At 37.0% G+C, this 27440-nt stretch overlaps 2 protein-coding genes across 2 annotated transcripts in view; both read right to left on the bottom strand.

Annotated features, from left to right (window-relative positions):
• LOC107650348 (WD repeat-containing protein 82-like) overlaps nucleotides 1-27440 on the bottom strand; it is a 229783-nt gene that overhangs the window by 143948 nt on the left and 58395 nt on the right. The window lies entirely within an intron of this gene.
• Nucleotides 997-3705, bottom strand: LOC100013839 (DDB1- and CUL4-associated factor 15-like). The gene is made up of 2 exons (XM_056809483.1): nucleotides 2450-3705; nucleotides 997-1825 (listed from the first exon to the last, which is right to left on the bottom strand). Exons 1-2 carry the CDS (start codon nucleotides 3512-3514, stop codon nucleotides 1094-1096), a joined length of 1797 nt encoding a protein of 598 aa, XP_056665461.1. The 5' UTR covers nucleotides 3515-3705; the 3' UTR covers nucleotides 997-1093.

Genomic DNA, 27440 nt, shown 5'->3' with positions numbered 1-27440 from the left:
AATGTAATCAAAATTATCCATTTTATACCTCACAATGCTTTCCATCTTAGTTACTCATAGCTTCCTCTCCTATACATAAATCTGATGAGTAGTATGTTATTTGCTCTAATTTGCTCACATCACCTTTTATGTCTAGATCATATATCCATTTTGATATTATCTTAATGAATAGTCTCTGCCATACTAATTTTGATTATCTCAACAATTTTTACCAAATAAAAATCCCCAAATCCCCAAAACTTGGTTCTATATTTTGTTGTACAACTGTCCTGGATTTTTTTTGTTTCTTTTTTCATTTTTTTTTTCAAGAAGCTAAAACATTTACTACATGAATGGGGGGAAAGCACTGGGTGGGGGTCAGTTAATACAATATAACCAAGGAATTGGCATTCAAGAAAACTTTTAGAACACACATGAAACCAAAGGCCCAAGCTTAAAGGGCAGGTGGGGGGATGGGGAGAAGCTGAATCTCTTGAAGCTTCTCTTTGTTCTTTTCCCTGTGTCTGGGAATGATAACACTCTCTTTGATAATAACCTCAGCAGCTTAGGTAACCCTGGCCACTTAATTCCCCTGCCCCTACTTAAAGAGGCATAAATAAAAGGTATCTGAGTTTCAGGGAATCTAATCTGAGAGGTCTTACCTCTCTTCTCAACTTCCTTTACCTTCCAAAGAGGCAAAAGGAAGGCCTTCCAGAGTCAAGTCTTCCCTCCCTACCAATACCTTCCAACCTAACATTAGGGGAAAGAATGAAAGAAACAAAAATCCCCAAAGTACAATATAAAAATATGTATTGCACAAAAACACTGGTAAAACCTATATCAAATTATTTACTGCCTCCATGAAAGTGGGGGAAGGGAAGAAGAGGGAAAATATGAATCATAAAATTTCAGAAAAAAACTGTCAAAAATTTTACATGAAACTAAAATAAATATTTAAGTAAATAAATAAATATTTAAATAAATATATATATATATACATATATACATATATATATATATTGAGTCCTCAAGTAACAACAAAATCCAACTCAAAATGAAGAGGCAGTATTGTGATCAGTGTCCAGAGCAGTGGATGCCATCACCCCTAGGCTCATTATAGAACAATCCATGTGTACCTTTCTTTGTCAGCCAGGGCTTTCACAGTGTTGCCTTTGAGTTGTGCCTCATTGGTTATCCTATTAACATAATGTTTATCACTCTCAGGCACAAGCCACTTCATCATCAAATCCGCACAGTTCTTTCGATAGGAGCTCCAGATGCTGCTACTGGTTTGCCCTTGAACCTCAGTGAGATCATCCACACTGACGGTAACAAAGATGCTTGTATTTAGGTCCCAGGACACCTTTAAGCTGGTATGATAGGGCTTTGGTCGGTGCTGGGCCTCCCCACCAGGGGAAGGGAAGGCCAGGAGCAGCAGGCCAATGTTGATGAGAACCTTGTTGGTTTCAGGACAGACCTGCAAAATGACAATGTCATAGTCACTGAATGAGTCAAACTGCTGGCTCCAACTGGCATCGTTTCGGATAACTTCATTAATGACATACTCAAAGTCCAATATGAGCTGCTCCACTGTCAGGTACTGGCCTTGGCAAATTGGCGGGTCTCTCATAGGACGCAGATTCCTCCCCTGGAGATCAGTCACCACAAACGGAAGGGAGATCTTGTCATCTTCCATCTCATCCTCTGGTTCAGCCCAGTTCCCAGGTTCCAGCACATAGTGGAGTTTAGTGTAGTTGATATAATCTGGCTCCACAACTGGGGGCACTGTTTCAATAGGACTGTCCTGAGATTCAGATTCCTCATCCAAGGGCAGGGCCTCAGAAGCCTGGCTACCAGGGCTCTCAGAAGCCTCCAGGCAGGGGGGCTGCTGTGCCTCCAGGCAGAGAGGCTGTTGCATCTCCAGGCAGGGGGGCTGTTGCATCTCCAGGCAGGGGGGCTGTTGCATCTCCAGGCAGGGGGGCTGTTGCATCTCCAGGCAGGGAGGCTGTTGCATCTCCAGGCAGGGGGGCTGTTGCATCTCCAGGCAGGGGGGCTGTTGCATCTCCAGGCAGGGGGGCTGTTGCATCTCCAGGCAGGGGGGCTGTTGCATCTCCAGGCAGGGGGGCTGTTGCATCTCCAGGCAGGGGGGCTGTTGCATCTCCAGGCAGGGGGGCTGTTGCACCTCCAGGCAGGGGGGCTGTTGCACCTCCAGGCAGGGGGGCTGTTGCACCTCCAGGCAGGGGGGCTGATGCACCTCCAGGCAGGGGGGCTGATGCACCTCCAGGCAGGGGGGCTGTTGCACCTCCAGGCAGGGGGGCTGTTGCACCTCCAGGCAGGGGGGCTGTTGCACCTCCAGGCAGGGGGGCTGTTGCACCTCCAGGCAGGGGGGCTGTTGCACCTCCAGACAGGGGTACTGTTGCACTTCCAGGCAGGGAGGCTGTTGCACCTCCAGACAGGGGGGCTGTTGCACCTCCAGGCAGGGGGGCTTTTGCACCTCCAGGCAGGGGGGCTGTTGTGCCTCCTGCACAATGCCACCCTCTGCTTCCCTGGCCCCCCAGGAAATGTCAACCTCAAATTCCTCAGCTTTGGCCACAGCTGCTGAAGGCTCTAGGGGGCTAAGGGAGCTGACCCCTGAGCAAGATCCTCTGGACACCAGGGGCTCTGCTTGACTGAAGGACCCAGACAAGTCAGGTGGGGATGGAGTTTGGGTGCTTCCATCATAAAGGATTTGGTGAAAACTGTCATCACCTGCTGAGCAGACAGTGAATGCACATGCCACCAGGGAGTAACTGGTGTTGAGCAACGCCACCTGGTCCTTTTTGAGCTGGAAAGCTGGCTGGAAAGTGGGGAAGGGGTAGACCACCTGGTACTTGGTGTGCAGCATGAACCCGTGCTTCAGGCAGTGAACACTAGGGTCTCCAAAGTGGGCAAGCCTGGCGTCTTGGCAGCTAAGGCAAAGGTCACCAGGGGGCGTGGCCACCGTGCTAACATAAATGTCCCGCTGGTTCTCTTCATTGGTCATCATCATGTTCATAAGGAGCCCACTGGTTGACTGGGTATTAGAACCAAAGACTATGATTTTGTTAGCGTCGCTGGGCCACTCACACACAGTCAGATACAAGTCACTATAAATCTCTTCTTCTTGGAAGAGCCTTACCTGCCTCACCAGCTTTAGCTTGCTGTGGATGTTGAATTCCCACCAATACAGGTGGTAGATGTAGAAGAAGTCATCATCGCCACTGCTATTAGTATACGAAAAGACATAACGGCCACATTTGGAAAAGCCCAGGAAGATGTGGCCGGCACTGAGGTAATCCTCATCCACTATGCTCCTCAAGGAAACGCACACGCGAGGTGGCAGTTTACGAAAAAGCCGTGAAGAAAGCTGCCCATTAAGCCGGGCTTGCTCTAGCTGCTTTATAACATGGCCCCGCCTCTGAGTTCTGGCCGGATTACCGCCCTGGCCACCACCGCCCCCGCCTCCACTGCCCCCTGCCTGGCTTTTGCGACCAGTCTTCGAACTGGGCGCCATCATCACCTCCTCCCTCCACTTCCGGAGTAGTTCCCAGCTTGTCCCACCCCCTCGGCCGCTTCATTGGTTCTATCAGGAGGACACGCATGCGCTACAAACCCGATTATTATTATTCAAACAATAAGAGAAAAAAATGAGCAAAAAAATAGAAAATAGCAAAAGTAAATCTCTTTTTATGGATGATATGATGTTATATGTGGAAAAGTCTAGAGATTCATTCAAAAAGTTAGTTGAAATTATCAATCATTTTAGCAAAGTAGCAGGATAGAAAATAAACCCACATAAATCATAAGCATTTTTATATATTGCTAAGAAAGTCCTTGGAGAAAAGACAGAAAGTTATGACATTATAGAGCACCAGGTCGAATCTTGCCTCAGACACTTCCTAACTGTGTGATCCCAGAGAAGTCACTGACCCCCTTACTGCTCTTCTGCCAGGAATAGTGATTCTAAGACAGAAGGTCAGGGTTAAAAACAATTTTTAAAAAACTAACATCCAATTATATAGTACATACACACACTCCCATACACACAAAAAGCTACTTCATTTAAAATGGCCACAGACAGATAGAATAAAATACCTTGGAGTACACCTGCCAGAACACATTCATAATAATAAAACGCTCTTTAAACAAATAAAGTCAGACTTAAATAATTGGAGAAATATTAATTAATCATGGCTAGGCAGAGCCAATATAATTAAAATGACGATTCTACCTAATATATCAATGCCGTCTCAAATAAATTACCAAAAAGTTATATTATTTAACTAGAAAACATGAAAATAAAATTCATTTGGAAGAACAAAATATCAAGAATATCAAGTGAATTAACAGAAAAAAAAATGTAAAGGAAGAACATCCAACCATAGCAGATTTTAAACTGTATTATAAGGCATTAATTGTCCAAACTATTTGGTAGCAGTTAAGAAACAGAAAGGTAGATCACTGGAACAGAACAGACTGACCATTATTATAATTAATCAAAGGTTTGGCTTTCTTTTATTGGTTTAATGTAAAGTAAAAACTTTACATTAGTATAATAAGTGAGGATAATGTTCTTTTGGCTCTTCTTAATCTTTGTATATCATCAGTCTATACAAATCTCTTGTATCTCTGAATTCCTCGTGTCCATAATTTCTTTATTATATAACATTCCATTATACTCATGTGGACAGCAAGATGGCTCAGTACATAGAGGCTGGGTCTGGAGTCAGGAAGACCTGAGTTCAAATATAGTCTCAGACACTAGCTGTGTAACCCTGGACAATTAATTTAACCTTGTTTGCCTCAGTTTCATCATCTGTAAAATGATTTGGAGAAGGAAACAGCAAGAAAACCTCAAATGGAGTCACAAAGAATCAGAAATGGTTGAACAGCAACATCACTTTAAGAATAACAATGGTTAATGTTTATGTAACACTTTTAAGATTGATAAACATTTTAAAAGTCTTGTTTCATTTGATCCTCACAACAATCCTGAGTATGGTGCTATCATTAACCCCATTTTATACACGAGGAAACTATATGAGGACATGACAGAAAATGAGGTCACCAACAAAAATATTTACTTATGTAGTGACCACATTATTTTCAGATAATCCACTTAATTTGCCAGTGTCAAAACAAAGGTCGCAAAATCACTGAATTGACAATGAATCTGTTTTAACTAGTTCCCAGAAACAAAAGGACTGATTTTAAAAGTAGACAATTTAATTTGAAGAACCAGAGGTCCACTCCCCACCACCTTGGCCTATGAATTCCAAGTCTTTCCCAGTCTTTTGTTAACTCTAGTAATGTGGCTTTTAACCTCACTCCGGTTTTGTTTGTATTTTTAGTATTTTATTTTCCCAATTCCATGTAATAATCATTTTCAACATACATTTCCTCAAATGTATCCAAATTATCTCTCTCCTCCTTTCCCTCCTTCCAGAGATGATAATTTAATCAGGGTTAAATATGTATTATTATGCATAACATAATTCTATACAGGTCATTGCTATAAGATAATACTCATATAAAACCAAAACACCCAAATAAAAGCACATGTCAGTAATTTTTTTTTTCTTTTCAAAACTTTTACCTACTGCCTTAGAATCAATACTGGGAATTGGTTGTAAGGCAGAAGAGCAGTAAGAGCTAGGCAATGGGGGTTAAGTGACTTGACCAGGGTTACGCAGCTAGGGAGTATCTGAGGCAAGATTCAAACCTAGGACTTCCCATCTCTAGGTCTGGCTCTCAATCCACTGAGCTATTCAGCTGCACCCCCCTCCACCTTCCCACATCAGAAATTATTTTTATTCTTTATAAAATTTATTTAATTAATTAATTTAGAATATTTTTCCATGGTTACATGATTCATGTTCTTTCCCTCCCCTCATCCTACCACCCTCCAGTAGCCAAAGAGCAAATTCCACTAAATTTCACTTGTGTCATAGATCAAGACCTATTTCCTTATTATTGATATTTTTACTAGGGTGATCATTTAGAGTCTGCGTCCCCAATCATATCCCCATTGACCCATGTGATCAATCAGTTACTTTTTTTCTGTGTTTCTATTCCCTTAGTCCTTACTATGGATGTGGATAGCGTTCTTTCTCATAAGTCCCTCAGAATTGTCCTGGATCATTGCATTGTTGCTAGTAGAGAAGTCTATTATAATCGATTTTGCCACAGTGTATCCATCTCTATGTACAATGTTCTCCTGGTTCTGCTCCTTTCACTCTGCATCAATTCATGGGGGTCTTCCAGTTCACAAGGAATTCCTAAAGTTCATCATTCCTTTGAGCACAATAGTATTCCATCACCAACAGATACCACAGTTTGTTCAGCCATTCTCCGAATGAAGGGTATCCCCTCATTTTCCAATTTTTTGCCACCACAAAATGCGCAGCTATGACTATTCTTGTTTAAGTCTTTTTCCTTATTAGATCTTTGGAGTACAAGCCCAGCAGTGCTATGGCTGGATCAAAGAGCAGGGAGTCTAGCACCACTTGGGCATAATTCCAAATTGCTTTCCAGAATTGTTGGATCAATTCACAACTTCACCAGTAGTGCATCACCAATTTTGCCAAATGCCTTCCAACAGTTATTACTTTCCTTTGCTGTCATATTAGCATATTTGCTAGGTGTGAGGTGATAACTCAGAGTTGTTTTGATTTGCATTTCTCTGATTATAAGAGATTTTGAATACTTTAAAAAAATTTTTAATTTTATTTTTATTTTTTAAACTTTATTTTATTCGGTCATTTCCAAACATTATTCATTGGAGACAGAGATCATTTTCTTTTCCTCCCCCCCTACCCCACATCTCCCATAGCTGACGTGCGATTCCACTGGGTATCACATGTGTTCTTGATTCGAACCCATTTCCATGTAGTTGGTATTTGCATTAAGTTGTTCATTTAGAGTGTCTCCTCAGTCAAATCCCCACATCCCCTGTAGTCAAGCAGTTGCTTTTCCTCCGTGTTTTTACTCCCACAGTTTGTCCTCTGCTTGTGCATAGTGTTTTTTTTTTCTCATAGATCCCTGCAGATTGTTCAGGGATATTGCATTGACACTAATGGAGAAGTCCATCACCTTCGATTGTACCACAATGTATCAGTCTCTGTGTACAATGCTTTCCTGGTTCTACTCCTTTCGCTCTGTATCACTTCCTGGAGGTTGTTCCAGTCTCCATGGAATTCCTCCACTTTATTATTCCTTTGAGCACAATAGTATTCCAGCACCAACATATACTACAATTTGTTCAGCCATTCTCCAATTGAAGGGCATCCCCTCATTTTCCAAATTTTGGCCACCACAAAGAGCGCAGCTATGAATATTCTTGTACAAGTCTTTTTCCTTATTATCTCTTTGGGGTACAAAGCCAGAAGTGCTATGGCTGGATCAAAGGGCAGACGGTCTTTTAGCACCCTTTGGGCATAGATCCAAATTGCCCTCCAGAATGGTTGGATCAATTCACAACACCACCAGCAATGAATTAATGTCCCTACTTTGCCACATCCCCTCCAACATTCATTATTTTCCTTTGCTGTCTTGTTAGCCAATCTGCTAGGTGTGAGGTGATACCTCAGAGTTGTTTTGATTTGCATCTCTCTGGTTATAAGAGATTTAGAACACTTTTTCATGTGCTTATTAATAGTTTTAATTTCTTTATCTGAAAACTGCCTATTCATGTCCCTTGCCCATTTGTCAATTAGAGAATGGGTTGATTTATTGTACAATTGATTTACCTCTTTGTAAATTTGAGTAATTAAACCTTTATCAGAGGTTTTTATGAAGATTGTTTCCCAATTTGTTGCTTCCCTTCTGATTTTAGTTACTGGTTTTGTTTGTACAAAACTTTAGTTCTGGTTTTGTTTGTACAAAAACATTTTAATTTGATGTAGTCAAAATTATTTATTTTACATTTTGTGACTCTTTCTAAGTCTTGCTTGGCTTTAAAATCTTTCCCTTCCCAAAGGTCTGACATGTATACTATTCTGTGTTCACCTAATTTACTTATAGTCTCCTTCTTTATGTTCAAGTTATTCACCCATTGTTAGTTTATCTTGGTGTAGGGTATGAGGTGTTGATCCAAACCTAATCTCTCCCACACTGTCTTCCAATTTTCCCAGCAGTTTTTATCAAATAGTGGATTTTTGTCCCAAAAGCTGAGATCTTTGGGTTTATCATATACTGTCTTGCTGAGGTCACTTACCCCAAGTCTATTCCACTGAACCTCCTTTCTGTCTCTTAGCTAGTACCAAATTGTTTTGATGACCGCTGCTTTATAATATAGTTTGAGATCTGGGACTGCAAGGCCCCCTTCCTTTCTATTTTTTTTTTCATTATTTCCCTGGATATCCTTGATCTTTTGTTCTTTCAAATGAACTTTGTTATGTTTTTTTCTAAATCAGTAAAAAATATTTTTTGGAAGTTCAACAGGTATGGCACTAAATAAATAAACAAGTTTGGGTAGGATGGTCATTTTTATTATATTGGCTCATCCTACCCATGAGCAGTTAATGTTTTTCCAATTGCTGAAGTCTAGTTTTAGTTATGTGGAGAGTGTTTTGTAGTTGTGTCCATATAATTCCTGTGTTTGTCTCGGGAGATAGATTCCTAAGTATTTTATTTTGTCTAAGGTGATTTTAAATGGAATTTCTCTTTCTAACTCTTGCTGCTGAGATGTGTTGGGAATATATAGAAATGCTGATGATTTATGTGGGCTTATTTTGTATCCTGCAACTTTGTTAAAGTTGTTGATTATTTCCACTAGCCTTTTGGTTGATTCTCTAGGATTCTGTACGTAGACCATTATATCATCTGCAAAGAGTGATAATTTAGTCTCCTTGTTGCCTATTTTAATACCATCAATTACTTTTTCTTCTCTGATTGCTACTGCTAGTGTTTCTAGTACCATGTTAAATAATAGAGGTGAAATGGGCATTCTTGTTTCAATCCTGATCTTATTGGAAATGCTGCTAATTTATCCCCATATCAGATAATGTTTGCTGCTGATTTCAAATATATACTATTTATTAGTTTTAGGAAAGGCCCTTCTATTCCTATACTTTATAGTGTTTTTCAATAGGAATGATTGTTGTATTTTGTTAAAGGCTTTTTCTGCAACTATTGAGATAATCATGTGATTTCTGTTGGTTTGATTACTGATATGATCAATTATGTGGATGGTTTTCCTAATATTAAACCATTCTTGCATTCCTGGTATAAATCCCACCTGATCACAGTGAATAATCCTCATTTCTTTCTGTCTCTTCTGGACCTGTTTTCCAAGTCAGTCATTTTCTCAATGAGATATTTCATGTTTCTGCTAATTTGTCATTCTTTTGACCTTGATTTATTAATTCTTGCTTTCTGTGACATTGTTAGCTTCTATTTGTCCAATTGTAGTTTTTAAAGACTGGTTTTCAGCTAAGATATTTTGATTTCTCTTTTTGGTTTGGTCTATCCTGCTTTTCATGGCTTCTAGCAGGTCAATTATGGTCTTCAGTTTGCTTATTGTTTCACTTGATTTCTGGGATTCTTTTTCCAAGTGGGAGATTCTGTCTTTTAAACAGTTATTTTCTTTTTGAACTATTTCCCACTTTTCTTGCCATGTTTCTGCTATCTTTTTCACTTGGTTCCTTATCTCAAATCTGAGTTCCTCAAGAGCTTGTGACTAATTTCCATTTTTTGGAAAGTTTGGATGTATTTCCTTGTTTGTTGTCTTCTGCTGTCTCCTCTGTAATCTGGAGTTTTTCACCATAGAAATTATTAAGGGTCAAGGTTCTTTTCTTTTCTTTTTTTTTTTTTGTTGGTAGTTTCAGATTGTAATTCCTGTATGTTAGTGGCCATTTCTGTGCTAGTTCTTTCTTCCATTCCCAGTCAGAAGTCTGAGTGAGGAGGGCAGGCTCTCTGTGTATTGAGCTACACCGGGGTTTTTGCCCTGAGGCCACTTTACAGTCTCTGCTGAGTCTGCTATGCATATCCTCTCTCTGCCCTATCTCCTTGTTCTTCAACCTCCTGGGGTCCCAGGTCTCTCTGCTCTCTGTGATAAGTCTGTGGTGTCCTCAGCCAGCCCCTCCCTCCCAGAATATAGAAATTGCCCCATGCTTGATCTGACTCTGAGCTTGCTCTGACTCTGGAGCTGTAGGTGTAGTGGGGTAGGGGTGATCAGCTGACACTTTTGTAGGAGTAATTTTAGCACCTTATAGCATGGAAATCTCCCAACCCTGCCTATCTTCAAGGCTGCACCTTAGGATAAGCCCCCTTCACTTGTCTGATTTTAATTTTTGTCCTTTTGAGGTGCTTTATATAGGTAAGTGGTAAGGAGTCAGTCAAAGTCCCTTGTGTCTATTCTGTGGCCATGTTAGCCAAAAGCTTCCTCACTCTACTTTCAAAAGACTATTTATTTAAGCACTTTTTTCTTTAGTTCAGGGGAAGTCCCAGTGCTGCAGCTCTGTGTGACTCCCCCAGATTATAATTCCAAGGTTATGGCTCAATGTGGTTTTCTTGATTATAATCTCCTTGCCTGGATTAAAGACCACTATTATAACTACTTTAGCGGCTCTTTATTTCTTCAGGTTGACAATATGTACACATAATGTAACCACTACAAAGTTGTAACTCTTAAAGAAATAAAAGTTTCCCTTCCATCTTTATATCCCTAATGCCCAATATCATATTTTGTACCCATTAGATTGTGAGTTCCTTGAGGTCCTTCCCCTCCCCCAGTGCTAAGCATAGCATCTTACACATGGTAGTTACTTAATATTTATTGACTAATAAATGTTTAATTAAGTTGAATTTTTTATTCACCCCATTTCAAATCCAAATGTAACTGACTGTATTTACTATTCAGCTCACATCTCTCCAGCCTGTCCACAAGAATATCTTGTCAAAAAATAAATGAAATGTTTTTAGTCTGGCATGGATGACCTGTACTTGATGAAGCCATGATAATCTTTGGTGATTACCACTTCCTTTTCTAAATGGCTGCAAACCATTCTTTTAATAAGCTGTTGCTCATTTTTGCCAGAAATCAAAACCAAGGTCACAGGCTCACTTAAAGCCTCTCCCTGGAGAGGAGTCAAGATGGCGGCTTAGCAAGCAGCAAAAGTTCAGACCTCATGGAAGACCCTTCCTTACCCATACAGACTGAATGCTCCTAGGGCACCGAAATTCAAGCTGAACAACAGGACGAACCCTCCTTCTGGACTCAATTCAAAAGGTACGCTCCCTAAAAGCCGGAATCCGAGAATACTCAGGGCTAAGGGGAAGGCAGAGCGAAGGTCCCAGGACCCCTCCCCCACAACCCAGAGGGCTGAGCCCCCAGCAGCAGCGGGAACCTCTGAGCAGGCAAAGGTGCTGGTTTGGAGGGTCTACCTTGTGAGCAGCAGGGCGCCAGGCTCTGAGCATCCAGCTTGGACAGCGGGGAGGAAGCCAGGGAGAAACGGGCCGTGGCTGGGTCCCTCCATCCGGCTCCAGTCTCACCATTGCCTCGGGGCACATACATACCAATCCAGTTAAACCTAATTCCATCAGAACTCCTCAGAGTTTAGGGAGGCAGGCAAAGGCACTTGCGGACAGTGGAGAAGCAGCTGGAGAGAACTGGAGAGAGCCTGGGAGGCCCAGCCTTCCAGGAGTCTTCAAAGCCTCAGAGCTTCATACCACATATGGCCTGACCCAGTTGAACTCAATCCAATCAAAAGCCCCCAGAGGACAGGGAAGCTAACATTCCTCCCCTAGAGACTGTACCAAGAGATCTGACAAAGCTCCAAGAGGGGAGACTGACAGCCCCAAAACCAAAACAAAATGAGAGGAGCAAGAGCACAGCCAAAAAAGGGGAGCAAAGAAGGGGTAAACTTGAGCAAACAACAGAAAAAGAAGAAAGAAATTACAATAGACAGCTTCTGCACAGGTAATGAGCAAAGAGCAAATGAAAAAGAGGGGGAGGGATCAGCAAAGGAAAAATCAGAAATCCCAGCGAATTGGATGCAGGCTTTGGAAGAACTCAAAATGTAATTCAAAACACAATTAAAAGAGGCTGAAGACAATTGGGAAAAGAACTTAAAAACTAAGATAAGTCATCTGGAAACAGAAAATAGTGTCTTGAAAGCCAAAATCAACCAGCTGGAAAATGAGGCAAAGGAGATGAAAGATGAGGCAAAGCAGATGAAAGATGAGGTGAAGAAGATGAAAGATGACCTCCAAAGAAAATCTGACCAAAAGGAAAAGGAAGACCAAAAAACTAAGGATGAAATCCAGTCTTTAAGAACCAGAATACAACTAGAATCATATGACCTCACAAGGCAGCACAACACTATAAAACAAAACCAAAAGAATGAAAAAATTGAGGAAAATATGAAGCATCTCATTCACAAAACAGAGGATTTAGAAAATCGTTCAAGGAGAGACAATTTAAGAATCATTGGCCTACCAGAAGACCATGACAAAAGAAAAAGCCTGGAAATTATATTACAGGAAATTATTAATGAAAACTGCCCCAAAATCCTTGAACAAGAGGGAAAAGTGGAGATTGATAGAATCCACAGATCACCTCCTGTAGTTAATCCCCAACTGACAACACCCAGGAATGTTATAGCCAAATTCAAGAACTATCAGACCAAAGAAAAGATATTACAAGCTGCCAAGAAGAAGTTATTCAGATACCAAGGGACCACAGTGAGGATAACTCAGGATCTGACTGCATCCACACTGAAAAAAAGAAAGGCATGGAATACAATATTCTGGAAAGCAAGGGAACTAGGTCTACAACCAAGAATCAACTACCCAGCAAAATTGACTATATTCTTTCAGGGGAAAGTATGGTCATTCAACAAAATAGAAGAATTTCAAGAATTCGTAAAGAAAAGACCAGACCTGAACAGAAAATTTGATGTCCAAGCACAGAACTCAAGAGAATCATCAAAAGGTAATTTAAAAAGAGGGGAAAAAAGAAAAACAAAAAAAAATTTTTAAGAGACTCAATAAGTTAAAATGATATGTATCCCTATAAGAAAAGAGGTCATTGGTAACTCTTAAAAACTGTTGTTATTACCTGGGCAGCAAAAAGAAGTATACTTAGAGGGAACAGCAACAAATTGTATAGGATGAAAGGACAAAACATAAATAGGTATATAGATATATGCATGCAAAAATACATACGCATGAGTATGCATATAATTAGAGCTTAAAATAGCTTAATATTAAAAGAAATGGGAAAAGAAACAAATGGGGGTAAATTTATACGTCATAAAGAAGCTCAAGGTGGGAGGGGGAAGAACATCAATACACTGGAAGGGCAAAGAGGTCAGAGACAGGAAATACTCAACTTTTACGTGCTTTGAAAGTGACTGAAAGAGGGAAAAACAATCCAATCCATTGGGGGCAGAGAATAGATTTGCACCCTATAGGAGAGTAGAAGGGTAACAAATGGTCTGGTGGGGAGGGAAGCAGTACAAGAGAGGGAGGGAGTGGGGGGGTTAATTTTAGAAAGACTACAGGGAAAATAAGGGGGGGGATAAATAGGGAAGGGGGTAGAAAGGGAAGTAAAATAAGGGTGGGAACAAGGGGGACTGTTCAAAAGCAAACATTGGTGTAGAAGGAAATAGTGAAAGAAGAAAAGGCAGGAAAAGTGTGGGAGAGATTAGGTTTGGATCAACACCTCACACCCTACACCAAGATAAATTCAGAATGGGTGAATGACTTGAACATAAAGAAGGAAACTATAAGTAAATTAGATGAGCACAGAATAGTATACATGTCAGACCTTTGGGAAGGGAAAGATTTTAAGACCAAGGAAGACTTAGAAAGAGTCACAAAATGTAAAATAAATTATTTTGACTACATCAAATTAAAAAGGTTTTGTACAAACAAAACCAATGTAACTAAAATCAGAAGGGAAACAACACATTGGGAAGCAATATTCATAAAAACCTCTGACAAAAGTTTAATTACTCAAACTTACAAAGAGCTAAATCAATTGTACAAAAAATCAAGCCATTCTCCAACTGATAAATGGGCAAGGGACATGAACAGGCAGTTCTCAGCCAAAGAAATCAAAACTATTAATAAGCACATGAAAGAGTGTTCTAAATCTCTTATAATCAGAGAGACGCAAATCAAAACAACTCTGAGGTATCACCTCACACCTAGCAGATTGACTAACATAACAGCAAAGGAAAGTAATGAATGCTGGAGAGGATGTGGCAAAGTAGGGACACTAATTCATTGCTGGTGGTGTTGTGAATTGATCCAACCATTCTGGAGGGCAATTTGGAACTATGCCCAAAGGGTGCTAAAAGACCATCTGCCCTTTGATCCAGCCATAGCACTGCTGGGCTTGTACCCCAAAGAGATAATGAGGAAAAAGACTTGTACAAGAATATTCATAGCTGCACTCTTTGTGGTGTTCAAAAATTGGAAAACGAGGGGATGCCCTTCAATTGGGGAATGGCTAAACAAATTGTGGTATATGTTGGTGATGGAATACTATTGTGCTAAAAGGAATAATAAAGTGGAGGAATTCCATGGAGACTGGAACACCCTCCAGGAAGTGATGCAGAGCGAAAGGAGCAGAACCAGGAAAACATTGTACACAGAGACTGATAAATTGTGGTAAAATCGAAGGTAATGGACTTCTCCATTAGTGTCAATGCAATATCCCTGAACAATCTGCAGGGATCTATGAGAAAAAAAAAACACTATGCACAAGCAGAGGACAAACTGTGGGAGTAAAAACATGGAGGAAAAGCAACTGCTTGATTACAGGGGATGTGGGGATATGACTGAGGAGAGACTCTAAATGAACACTCTAATGCAAATACCAACAACATGGAAATGGGTTCAAATCAAGAACACATGTGATACCCAATGGAATCGTGCGTGGGCTATGGGAGAGGTGGTGGAAGGGTGGGGAGGGAAGAAAAGAAAATTATCTTTGTTTCCAATGAATAATGTTTGGAAATGACCCAATAAAAATAAAAAAAAGCCTCTCCCTTCTTTCCATTTGTGAAAATAAGACATGTCTATAAAAGTCTGTGTAGCTAGAAAACTTCTATTAGAGCTTCTTATTTCTGTACACATCTATATTTTCCCTGTACTTTATTTTATCTCAATAGTTATGAGGGGGGTGGCATAAAATTACTCAGTAAATCTTCATTAGGTCACATGGTCACTGAATGGTTCTAGGTGAAATGTTATATCCCAAAAATAAAATTTAAAGTGAAAGATCCTTGAATCCAAATGCATTATTTGTTCACTAATATGAGTGGGTATGCAACAGTAGCTAAAATGACAGGCAGCTCTAGTTTGAAAAAGACCTTTTCAAAATAACAGAAAAATATAGCAAATATAAGGCTAAATTATAGTTCCAGGTTTAGGTGTTTTTATGACATTGGTTTTACAAAAGATGATCATTTCTTCATGTAGCTTAAACTGGGCTCCCATAGAGATAATGAACAAAATGATATTTTTTTCTAAAGAACTTGAGTACAACAAAAGAATCATAAATTCCAATTTTGCTTAAACATTAAATTCTTTCCCTATGCAATAGATGCCCCAAAGAGTTTCTAATGTAACTTTCATAGAAATGCCTGTGCCAAGAAAAATGGCATTCTCAACTAATCATCCTTGTTCAAGGTTTAACAAGAAAAAGATGAAATAGTTCTTGGACTAGTAAGGAATTTATGTTTTTTTTTCAAAAGTTTTATCCATTTTAGAGTAAGATAAACTTGATTAAGGATGCAGATGATGTCTGTATACTATTAAATCTTTAGCTAAGTATAGTTAAACGTCATTTTGGGTGGATATATTGGCAAAGTTAATGCCATCTCATACTGAAGACAAATAAAGACATTTCAAAGTAATCAAGTCAACTTATAACCATATAAAGAAGGCCTGCAATATCTTTCACTATAATGAAAGACATTATTCCAATGAGGAATATGTGTGTATTAAAAATAGTGGAGTGAGATCTAATTTATTATATCCCCAATTTAGTGGGGAGAATGGTCTAAAAAAGAATTACCATTATCAGAGAAGTAATGTTAAAATGTCTGTGAGGCTTCAGAATTTGTCCAGTGTGTCTTCTGAAATTTTGCTATATACTGCCAGTCAAATAGACTCCATTCATCAGTACCATAGAACAAGAGAGAACACTCAAAAGACACTAAAGGAACCCAAAGAATGGCCATAAATAAAAGATTTTCCAGCATCTTCAAATATGAAGATATGAAATATGAAATCTTAGAATATCAAATATCAAAATATCAAATATGAAATCTTAGAAGGCATCTAATACATCTCCTTGATACACAAATCAAAGGAGATATTTCTAAAGTACTCAACATGAGACTTGGCACACAGATGATGCTAGCAATGATTGTTATTAATATTTTATTAATAATAATGCTATTATTATTTATAGTAGTGACAATAATAATAATAAATTCCCCTATAATATCTTCCACAAAGTAAAAATTGGCTTCTGTTTGAACATCTCCAGTGATGGGGAACTTATCAACTCATAAGGAAACATTCAATTTTGGGACAGTTCTGATTATAAGAAAATTCTTCTTTATATTTCATCTTGGCATTATTTATATGTTATTCACATTGTTCTGGTGTAACAGCTGTTTGATAAACTCTCACATGCATAGTGAGGGTCTAAACTAGAGATGTCAAATTTTGCAAAACTTCCAAATGCAGTCTGAATCAGATAGAAATTAAACTGGGAAATGTTTAAAAAATAAATTAAAATACATAGATAGAAAATACTAATGTTACTTTGTGATTTTCTAAGTCAATATGTGACCAGCAGAAATCCATCTATCTCTCTCTTAAGTTTGACAACACTTGTCTAAATCACAGAGACCACAAAAATTAATGACAGACCCAACTAGTTATATGAGATTATGTTGAGGTTCACATGGAAGGTAGATGGGAGTATGTTAGACCTTTGCTAAGCATGCCAGAGTCTGTCAAATGGTTGGTATCCTAGAATTTATTTTAAGAAGGAGAAATGTTTATATTCCATCCTGTGTTTCATCTTGATCTTACCCATCTTGGGTAATGGCACTGATTCTAAGGAATTAATTTGCCATGTCATTTGGGGCTCATTACATCACTTCTTCAGGCCTCAGTTTTGTCATCTATAAAATGAGAGTTTGGAATACTTCAGTGGCTCTCAAAATGTTGCGACAGTGGAGCTTATTACTTTAAGCAAACATTTGGGAGAACCTTTTAAGAAAAGTATTTTATATTTTGTTGGTAGTTATTTTTTAAGAGATACCTGAAATTGTAGATGGCAGAGTCAAGATCTCCAAAGTTCAACATTTGTCTGAATTAAATAAGATGATTTTTCATAGAGATAAATGCTGTCTTCCACTTAGATTAAAAACTAGGATCCAATATAAATAAAGGCCACAAGTACAACATAGGGTAGATATGATTAGGCAGAAGAGGAGAAAAGACTCTTGGCATTATAGTGTAGAATAAGCTCAATAGACTGATATTGCAGTCAAAACAGCTAATGCAATTGTAGGCTTCATTAAGAGGACTATTATTAGGGAAGAGAAGAAGATAGCTTCATCATTGTCTGTCTTGGACAGACAAAATATAGGATCATAGATTAAGAGATGAAAGAGATCTTAGATAATATGTGATCTTATCTTCTTAATTTAGAGATGAGGAAACAGAGGATCAAAGAAGTTAAATTACTTGCCCAAAGCCATATATGTAAAGTGATAGTTCTTTTATTGATCCACACTGCTATCTCCATTTATAATGACATTCACTTCTGGGTACCATACTTCAGAAGGAGTCTGATGAGCTGGAATGTGTGCAGTGTGCAGCATTAAGGATGGTAAGGGAACTAAAAGTGAAGGCTTTTATGGACAGGTTGAAGAACCTGGCTGTGTCTAATCTAGAGACAAGACTTATGGGTGAAATGAAAAGATGCTTTCAAGAATTTGAAGAAATTTCATGTGGAGGAGAAATAAATGCAATAGTTGACTACATAAGTTAGACCTAGGAACAATGAATGGCGTGTATAGAGACACTAATTTGGGCAAAGAAGAATGAAAATCTCTTAACTCTCTTTAAAGGAAGTATTCATATCTGTCAGGGATGTTGTTAATAGAATTCCATATTCATTATGGGTTGGATTAGAAGGCTTCAGAGGTCTCTTTGAATTCTGAGATTCCAAAATTCTATTATTTTGAGATTATTACTACTATTAGTACCATAGGATACGAGATATAATACTAAATTTTCTTTCCAAAAAAGGACATATTATAGAATGCACTATCTGCCTTTCTTCCAAACCTACCTTGAACTCATTCAGCATAAAATGAAAGTGAGTTCTCTTAGAATTATGATTGCTTTCCTTTTTAATAATTTCTATTCCATGCAGGAGAGAAGGATGAGAATGCAGTTAGACATGCCAGTTTGCCCTAAGTAAATGTGTGATTTAAGTTAAAACAAATCAATCCTGTTTCCTCTGGAGTCCACTACAGGGAGAGACTAAGGAGCCAAAAGGAAGGATCTCTACAAGTATCTCCTACTTTTACTTCTCCTTCTAGAATTCTTACCCAATTCTCTTACAGGAATTGTTTTTAGTTTTGTTATACTATTTTATGAACTAAAAACTGAGACAAATAATCTAGCAAATGATGTTTCTTATTTATGAAGGGGGTATGATATTTGAAAACATGACTTCCATCTTCCAGACAATAAGCTATTCCATTTCTTGAGTGTGGTTAGAATCCATAATAACTAATAATTAATTTCCATTCTCTTTTCATAAATGTTTCATATCTTTAGGGTTACTATTATGGCTTATATTATCAATCTTTTGAAGTCATTTTGATAGGTATGTATGTTCATAATGGGCTAACATTTCACGTGCTTGTTATTCCCCAATAAATTTCTCTTTCCAGATCAAAATTCTGTTTCATTAGTAGTATTTAATCAATTAATAAGAATTTATTAAGTAGCTATTTGGGATGTGCAAACATTGTGCTAGATGCTGAAGGTATAATAGACAAATGAGATGGACTCTGCCCTCAAAGAGTTGACATTTTAATAGAAATATACACACTCAAGCATGAAATCTATAGAAAACAAATTCAAAGTATCATTTGACTTGAATCTTAAAGTGTGCTAAGAATTTCAGGTTTAAACAAGGAAATAGTATTATACTGAAAAGGGCCACAGACAATAAACCAATATCAGTAAAAAGTTTGTATGTTCCAAATGCCTTAGCATCTAAACTCGTAATATAAATATTACTTGAGTCTCAGAAAGATAATAGCAACCGTCAACTTTAATATTCTATGGGTTTTAAAAACATCTAACAGAAAGAAAAATAAAAGCAAAAATATGGAACTGAACAAATTTCTAGAGAAAAGTAGAGTTAAATGATTCATACTATCTTCTAAATAGGACAGCAAAAGAAATTGCATACTTTTCTACACCACACAGAACTTTTATAAAAATTGACCATGTTGCACTAAGGCTGAGACAGATTATAAACAAATACAAAAAAGTAGAAATAGTTACGACATCCTTTATATACCACAATGCGATAAAATGGAAATTGGTTCATAGGCCACAAAAAAATATACAGACCCAAATATAAATTTAAAAATGAAAATTTAATAACAAGAGGGTTAAAGAACAAATAAAAGAAACAGTAACTATGTAATATAAAATTATAATGAGGAAACACCAATAAAACTTCTGATGTAACTAAAGCAGTTCTTTGGGTGAAATCATACCCTTACAATATATATTACCAAACTAGAAAGACATGATCAATGAAATTAATGTACATTGTTAAAAATTCTAAAAGAAAGAAATAAACCTAAAATGAACACAAAAGTGAAACTATTAAAAATGAGAGGAAAAATAGATAATTTGGAAACCAAAAAAAATTCATGGAATCAACAAATATAACCAAAAGATAGTTCTTTCAAAAGAATAATACAACTTATAAACCTTTAGTTAATCTGTTTAAAAAGAAGAAAGCACAAAATCTAATAAATAAAATAGCACATCAAGGTGAAATCACAAAAAAAACTAAGAGAAAAATAAGAACATATCATGTTTAGTAAGATGGTTGCAAAATAGAGAGCATACAAAAAATAGAATTTATCTTTAAAAATATTAGATATCCATACTAAGATCTCCATACTGCCAGAAGACTAGAGTGAGATCTTAATCCAATTTCAGAAAAAGAAATGGATCTAGTTATAAAGGGACTGCCAAAGAAAAAATTTCTGGACTTAATGTATTTGTAGAAGAATTCTTTCAAATGTTTTAAGAATAGTTAATAGCCTCAAATAACAAATTATTTTTAAAAACAGAGGAAGAAAGAACTCTTTCAGAATTCTTTTAGGAGACAGATATAATCCTAAAACCTAAACCACAGAAAGATAAAACCCAGAAAGAAAATTATAAGTCAATATTATTGATGAACATTAGCTCACAAATTTTTATACAAAATCCTATCAACCAGACTACAACAATTTATTCAAGAAATCATTTATTATGATCAAGTGGGATTTATTCTAAGGATGTAAATATGGTACAATATTAGAAAACATAAACAACATAATTATTTATATTAAAAACCAAAACATCTAAAATCACATAATCATGTCAATAGATACAGAAAATGTCTTAAGGTACAAATATATTTTTATGCTAAAAATCCTACAAAGTGTATGCACAGACGTACCTTTTAAATATCATAAAAAAACACCTATCAAAAATTAAAAGCAAACATCATATCCAGTGAGTATACTTAAGAACTTTTTTCCAATAAACATGGGATTGAATCAAGGATGCCCACTCCCTCCATCTCTACTTAACATATCTCTGTAAATTCTAGAAATAATAATATCATAAAAAAAGGACAAAGAGAGGTACAGATGAGATAAAATTATTACTGTATGCCAATGATGTGATAGTTTACTTGGGAAATCCCAGGGTATCATAAAAGATACTGACATATTTAATAACTTCAATTAAGTTGAAATCTACAAAACAGATCCTCAAAAATCAATACCATTTCCATCTAAAAGTAATAAAGCTGGGGGCAGTTGGGTGGCTCAGTGGATTTAGAGCAAGGCCTAGAAACAGGAGGTCCTAGGTTCAAATCAGACCTCAGATACTTCCTAGCTGTGTGACCCTGGCAAGTCACTTCACCCCCATTGCCTAGCCCTTTACCACTCTTCTGCATTGGAACCAATACAGTGTATTGGTTCTAAGACAGAAGGTAAGGATTTAAAAAAATAAAAATAATAAAATCCAAGAAACAATAATAGACAGGGAAATTCCATTCCCAAATAGCTACAAAATGCATTAAAATATCTGAGGAGCAACCTCCCAAACACATAGAAGATTTGTATAGATTCAGTTACAAATTGCTCAGTAAATAAAGAATGATGCATATTCTGTGTTCATGTCTAGGTTACAACAATATTTTTTAAATGATGTTACTATCAAAATTAATCTATACATTTAATTCTATATCACTAAAACTACCAAGTGAATACTTTACAGAACTTAATTGAAATAATAGCAAAATTCAAGGGGAAAAAATAAAAGCCTAGAATTTCAAGAGAAATGATTAAAAGAAGGACAAAAGTGGAATAGCACATCCAGGCCTCAAACTACTATATATTATAAAGCAGCAGTGATTAAACCATTGGGTATTTGTTAAATAATATATAGAGAGATCAAATAAACAAATTGGATAAGAGATTCAGAAAAACAACATTTTATACGTGAATGCTCTATAAGAGGAAAATATAAATTACCTAGGGAAAACTTCTTTAATTTAGAGGAAAAAAAATTGAGAAAATTAAAAAGCAGTGTGGCAGAAATTAGGTTTAAACCCACTCCACAATGCATTCTGAATGGATGCATGACCTTAATATTAAAGATTATACTAAAAATTTAGAAGAGAATCAGCTATGGGTAGGAGACATATTCCTAAACAAACAGCAGACAGAGAAAATTATAAAAGATTTTAAAAATAATTTCGATTACTTAAAACTAACAAGTATTATTACAAACATTAATTCATCTAGTGTAAAAAGGAAAGTATTTTTAAACCCTTCTCTTCTGTCTTAGAATCAATAATGTATAATAGTTCCAAAGCAGAGGAGCAGTAAGGACTAGGCAACAGGGGTTAAGGGTCTAGACCAGGTTCATACAGCTAGCAAGTGTCTGAGATCAGATATGAATCCAGAAAATCCCATTTTTGAGCCTGGCTCACAATTCACTGAGCCACCTAGCTGTTCCTGTGAAGTGATTGAATGGGGGAAAATCTTTATATCAAAGACCTCTGGTAAAGTTTTGACATCGAAAAGATATAAATATATATATTTCTAAATCTCTCTACATAATGAATAACCATTTCTCAGTCGATAAATGGTCAAAGGATATGAACAAAGAGTTCTCCAAAAAATTACGAAGAATTCTTGACTACATGAAAAAATGTTCAAATCTCAAATAAAAGAAATGCAGATTTTTAAAAAAGCCTTGGAAAATGGTAAAAATGACAAAAATGGCAACATTCAATGTTGTAGGAGTTGTAGAAATATCATTATACTGATACATTATTGATGGAGATATGAAATGATATGATAATTTATGAAAATAATGTGTCTAAGATGCTAATACCCTTTGAAACAGAGACTCTTGTCAATTGGCTTATACCCCAAGAAAGTTCATCAAAAAGAAATCAGTCCCCCCAAACTCCAGAATATCTATAGCATCACTTTGTGATAGCTAAGAATTAGAAACAAAGTATATGCCCATCAATTTATGATACATGAGCATAATGGAATATTAGTGTGCTATAAGAAAAATGTGTATGAATATAGAAAAGCATAGAAAGATCTATATGAATTGACGCAGAGTGGAGTACACAGAGTCAAGAAAAAATGCATACAAGAACTACAGCAATATAAATGGAAAGAAATAACCCCTCAAAACAAGAGGAAATGTAACAAAATTATAAAGATCAAACAGATCTTGGAATAAAAAGATGTGAAGATACCTTCACCTATTATTTCATGAAAGTTTGAGGTCTAGAGATATTACACATTGTACATCTTTTAATATATCAGTTGTAAAGACTTCTTTTCTTTCCTCTCCAAAAATACTATTATATGAGATAATTTTCTAAGAGAGGAAGGAAGGAGGAAAGATACTATGTTAATATAAGAAACAAAAAAATCAATAAAAACTTACTTAAAAGAAAGAAAATGGAAGGAAGGAAAGAACTAAAGAAGGAAGGAAGGGAGGGAAAGAGGAAGGGAGAGAGGGAGGGAGAGAATAACTGATGCATATATCTTTTATAGAATCAGAGGGCCAAGTAGAAATAGAAAGAATACACTGCTGACCTCCGCAAAGACATTCCAAAATGAAAACTTATTTTTGAGTCAGAGGAAGAGAAAGGAAGGTTCAGGAAAAAGGTTCTACAGAAATTTGGGTACACAAGAAGACATTTATACAAACAAGTAGGAGAGATTATGGTTGATGTGGAGGGTGCTTTGCATCTGGACCTCACTCTCTTCTGGACTAATTGAAGGAGGGAAGAACATATATACATGCAGGAATGTATTTGACTCTAAGTGGAAGTAGGAGAGAAAGGGGAGAATTAAGAAATTAGAGGAAGAGTTGATTAAGGGAGGGATTAGATTTAAGCATAATAAACCCTAAACATATACAAAAATAGTTATAGCTCTTTATTTTGGGCCATGAATTGGAATATGATGGGGTACCCATCAATTGGAGAAAGTTGAACAAGTTATGGTTTATAAATGTGATTGAATATGATTGCACTGGAAAAATGACAAAGGAGAAGGTTTCAGTGAAAACTGGGAAGATTTGGATGAACTGATGCCAAGTAAGGTAAGCAGAACCTAGAAAATACATTCAAATCATATGATCTTTCTGATCTCTGGTTAACTCTCTGAGACCACATAGTTAGCCAGGTGATAAAATGGAAGGAGCACTAAACTTGGAGCCAAGAAGAAGGAATGAGTCTGAATCCTGCTTAAGTATCTTATGAACTGTGTGACTCGAGAAAAATCATTTAACCTTAATTACCCTCAGTTTCATCCTCTGTAAAATGGGGATGCTAATAGCTCCAAACTTCCCAGGGTTATTAGGAAGAAAAAATGAAATTATATAAAGTACTTTGCAAACCCTAAAGTGTTAGATAAATGCCAGCATAGTGGTCTCATTACTATACTATACTTTGTTTTGTTCTGTTTTCCCACAGATGAAACTTCTCTAGTTCCATCCACTGATCCTTGTATGCCACATTCTCCAGATTCTCACCTCCTTCTTCTTCATGTGCTCCAGCTTCTTAATATCCATCTTAAAGTGTACCAGGAGGTAATGAATTCAGTCAGTCAATAAACATTTATCAAGTGCTTATTATGTATCAGGCATTGTGCTAAATGGTATGGATTGCGTTTTTCTGAAAGTCTTTTAGTAGCAGCTGAAAAGCCATGTGTTAGGGATATTGTGAGATGGGGTTCATTATTAGCCACAGTTTGGACTCAATAACAGCTCTAAAGGTCTTGGAAATATTGAGATACTGAGTTTCTGATTAGGTGTAATGAGATGCCCAGCAACAAATATACCACTCTGGCAGCTATGATCTAAGCTCATATTTGCAAGATTTGTAAGGCGATGACCTCCTTTAATCTGAATACCACACAATTCTCATTGTGGCCTAGGATAACACTAGCTCTGCTCACTCATTATGGACAACACACTAAGGCACACAGATCAAATGGGATGATGCAGTGAAAGCTCTTTGCAGCCCTTAACCTGGCATATAAATGTGAGAACTAGTCAGAGTTGCCATATTTTAGCTCAAGAATATCCTCCTTTAAAACAAAAAATTCTACCACTTATACTTACAAAAAGATACTCTCTTGCTTAATAAAACAATCAATTCAGCAAAGGTTGACCACAGAACTCAACATTAAATAATACGCTTCCTTAATATATTTTTCTAATGTAAATCTTTGCATCCCATTGTTCTGGATCCCATCTATTCTATTATTTGGAATTCAAGTTAGGCATATAAATAGATATCTGCGTTAAGGACTATAATCTACAAGATACTAAGGTAGTCACAAGTCTATAATAGGATGGGTACAAGACTACTCCGCAGTAACTCACCAAGATTTCCTGTATCTTTTTTCTGATATAACTATGGGAGGTTGTTTTAATTTTACAGAGTATGGCTCAGAAGAGAGGGAAAGAAGGGAAGCTGAGGCTATTTTGGGGTAGACATTTAGCAAAAAAGAAACCAGATCAAGGAGAAGCCTGTTTGTTTTGAAGGCATAAAGTTCTGTGTTCCAGCTGAGCCTCTGATGATTATTTGGTTATATGGCTCCAACTCACTTATCTTCTCCATGTCCAGGACATTCTCCAAAACTTAAAGCAGTAGAAGCAAATATTGATTGTTTGCTTTGGCACAGGAACTTCTATCCTTGGGGAGTTCCTTTCACTGATAAAAATACAGTATTGGACTAGAACATCAAAAAAATCAAGATTATGTCTTATTAATGAACAATTCTTTGCAATCTTTGAAATATTTTCAAATTACAAGTCTTCAGTGAAGAGAGCTAAGAGGGAGGAAAAGGCTAAACAATTTACCTGCAGTTGTACAGAGCCAAAGGTACCAGGAAGAAGAAAACTCAGGATTTCTTTTTTCTATTTTTATGTCTCCTGCACTGGACCACACTTCCTTTGAAGTGAAGCTCCATTTTTTTCAAGCATTCTTACTTCTTGAAATGTTCTTTGCAGTATTTTTGTAACAATCGGCTAATGAGTCCCAACCCACACAGTAATCTTAATACCCACACAGCCAGCTAGAGTCCTTTCATAATCTAAAATTGTCATAATTAATTTGGAATTCAAATTAACTATATTAATGTGATAACACTTCTGCCTGAACAATAAGAGAAAAACGTCTACTGAAGTTTTCCTTCCTGCGGAGTTATAGAAAACCCCGTCTATACATCACATTAATACAACAATACTTCAGTAATGGGGGGTTGCTAAAAACTGAACTTCCAATCATCTTAGCAGCACTGAGAATGCCTGAAATATTATGTATACTAAAGTGTATACTCTTGGAGCATCTATTTTTCCCAATTAGAAGTTATTTGATAGTTGATTTTTTCCCTTCCTGAACTTTATTTCATTCTTTTAAAAATAAATTTAAATGGCCATGAGAACAAGTCTTCTTGTGAAATCTTTATTTTAAATCTTAGAAAGCTTTAGCTTTTGCATAGAGCATGATTCTCATTTACAATGACCTCATTTTTCCTCTCTGCCACTCTCTTTAGGAACGAAATCAAATTTCATCTCCACAAAAACACCCCTGTAAGTTCTATGAGGGCATAATTCTATTAGTGTATTTTCCCTGGCTTCAATAGGACATCAAGATGACCCTGGGTTCTCAAGGATTATGCCCGGCTCTGGCAAACTCTCTAATGCTGGGAAGGGCTCAAATGTAGTCCCATCAATAGAGCGTCGCCTTTGCAAAGCCCAGCCAAGCTAAAGACAGAGAAGCACATCACCTATCAACCATCATTTTGGTTTTTGGCCAGGGAAGGCCCTGAAGCAAAGAAAGCATGAAATGACCCCCAGTCCTGTCCATCCTAGAGTGATGATACCAAAAGGGCAGAAAAGAGGACCAAGGTACTTAGATTCACACAATTTCTATATATAAGTAATAACTTACATGTTAGTACTCAAAGCCTAAGATCCTATTCAGTGACTAAATTGTCATGTTATTAAAGCCAATCGTCACAGTCTTCAGAAGTCACAAGTTATGGAGTGAAATAAACACGGGTTCCGGCATTAGAGGATCTCAAGCTGTAACCTGACTGATGGGACCTTGGGAAAGCCTCTTTTTATACTTCTATTTCTTCATTTACAAAAAGAAAGGTCTGTAGGAGATAATTACTAAGACTCATTGTAGCTAGAAGCCTGAGTTCCCGTGATGCATGGATGTTGGAAGTAGCAGTGAAATGAAAAGATGGGTCATAGGTTCTGCTTGGAGAGGGTAAAAAAGGAATTGTCAAAGTCGGAATTATTGGATGTCTATAAACAGCACTTAAGCAGGAACTGGTTATTTTTTTAATTGCAGTTCTAATGATGAGCATAATGAATGTTTTATATTCATACATATATTTATTTATTTATAAAACCACAATGTGTGGCAGACAATAAAGAGATAGAATTCTAATGCCAATTAAGTACAACTTAACAAATTATAAAAATACACCTTAATTCTTAATTATATCAAAGAAAAAGATGGGCACAGGTGAAGACAACACAAAAATTGTTACCAATCTGTTGTTGAGAGAGCACTGCTTTTAGATGACATGTTA

The sequence above is a fragment of the Monodelphis domestica genome, chromosome X (genome assembly GCF_027887165.1).
Source record: "Monodelphis domestica isolate mMonDom1 chromosome X, mMonDom1.pri, whole genome shotgun sequence".
Lineage (NCBI taxonomy): Eukaryota > Metazoa > Chordata > Mammalia > Didelphimorphia > Didelphidae > Monodelphis > Monodelphis domestica.
This window is presented reverse-complemented; position numbering and strand designations above follow the sequence as displayed.

Bases quoted from the DNA above. Each gene is read 5' to 3' on its own strand.
- LOC100013839 (XM_056809483.1), bottom strand. From the start codon at position 3,514: ATGATGGCGCCCAGTTCGAAGACTGGTCGCAAAAGCCAGGCAGGGGGC. The intron at 1,826-2,449 runs GTGCAACAGCCC...CCTGGTAGCCAG, and splicing joins AAAAGCCCCCCTGCCTGGAG to GCTTCTGAGGCCCTGCCCTT.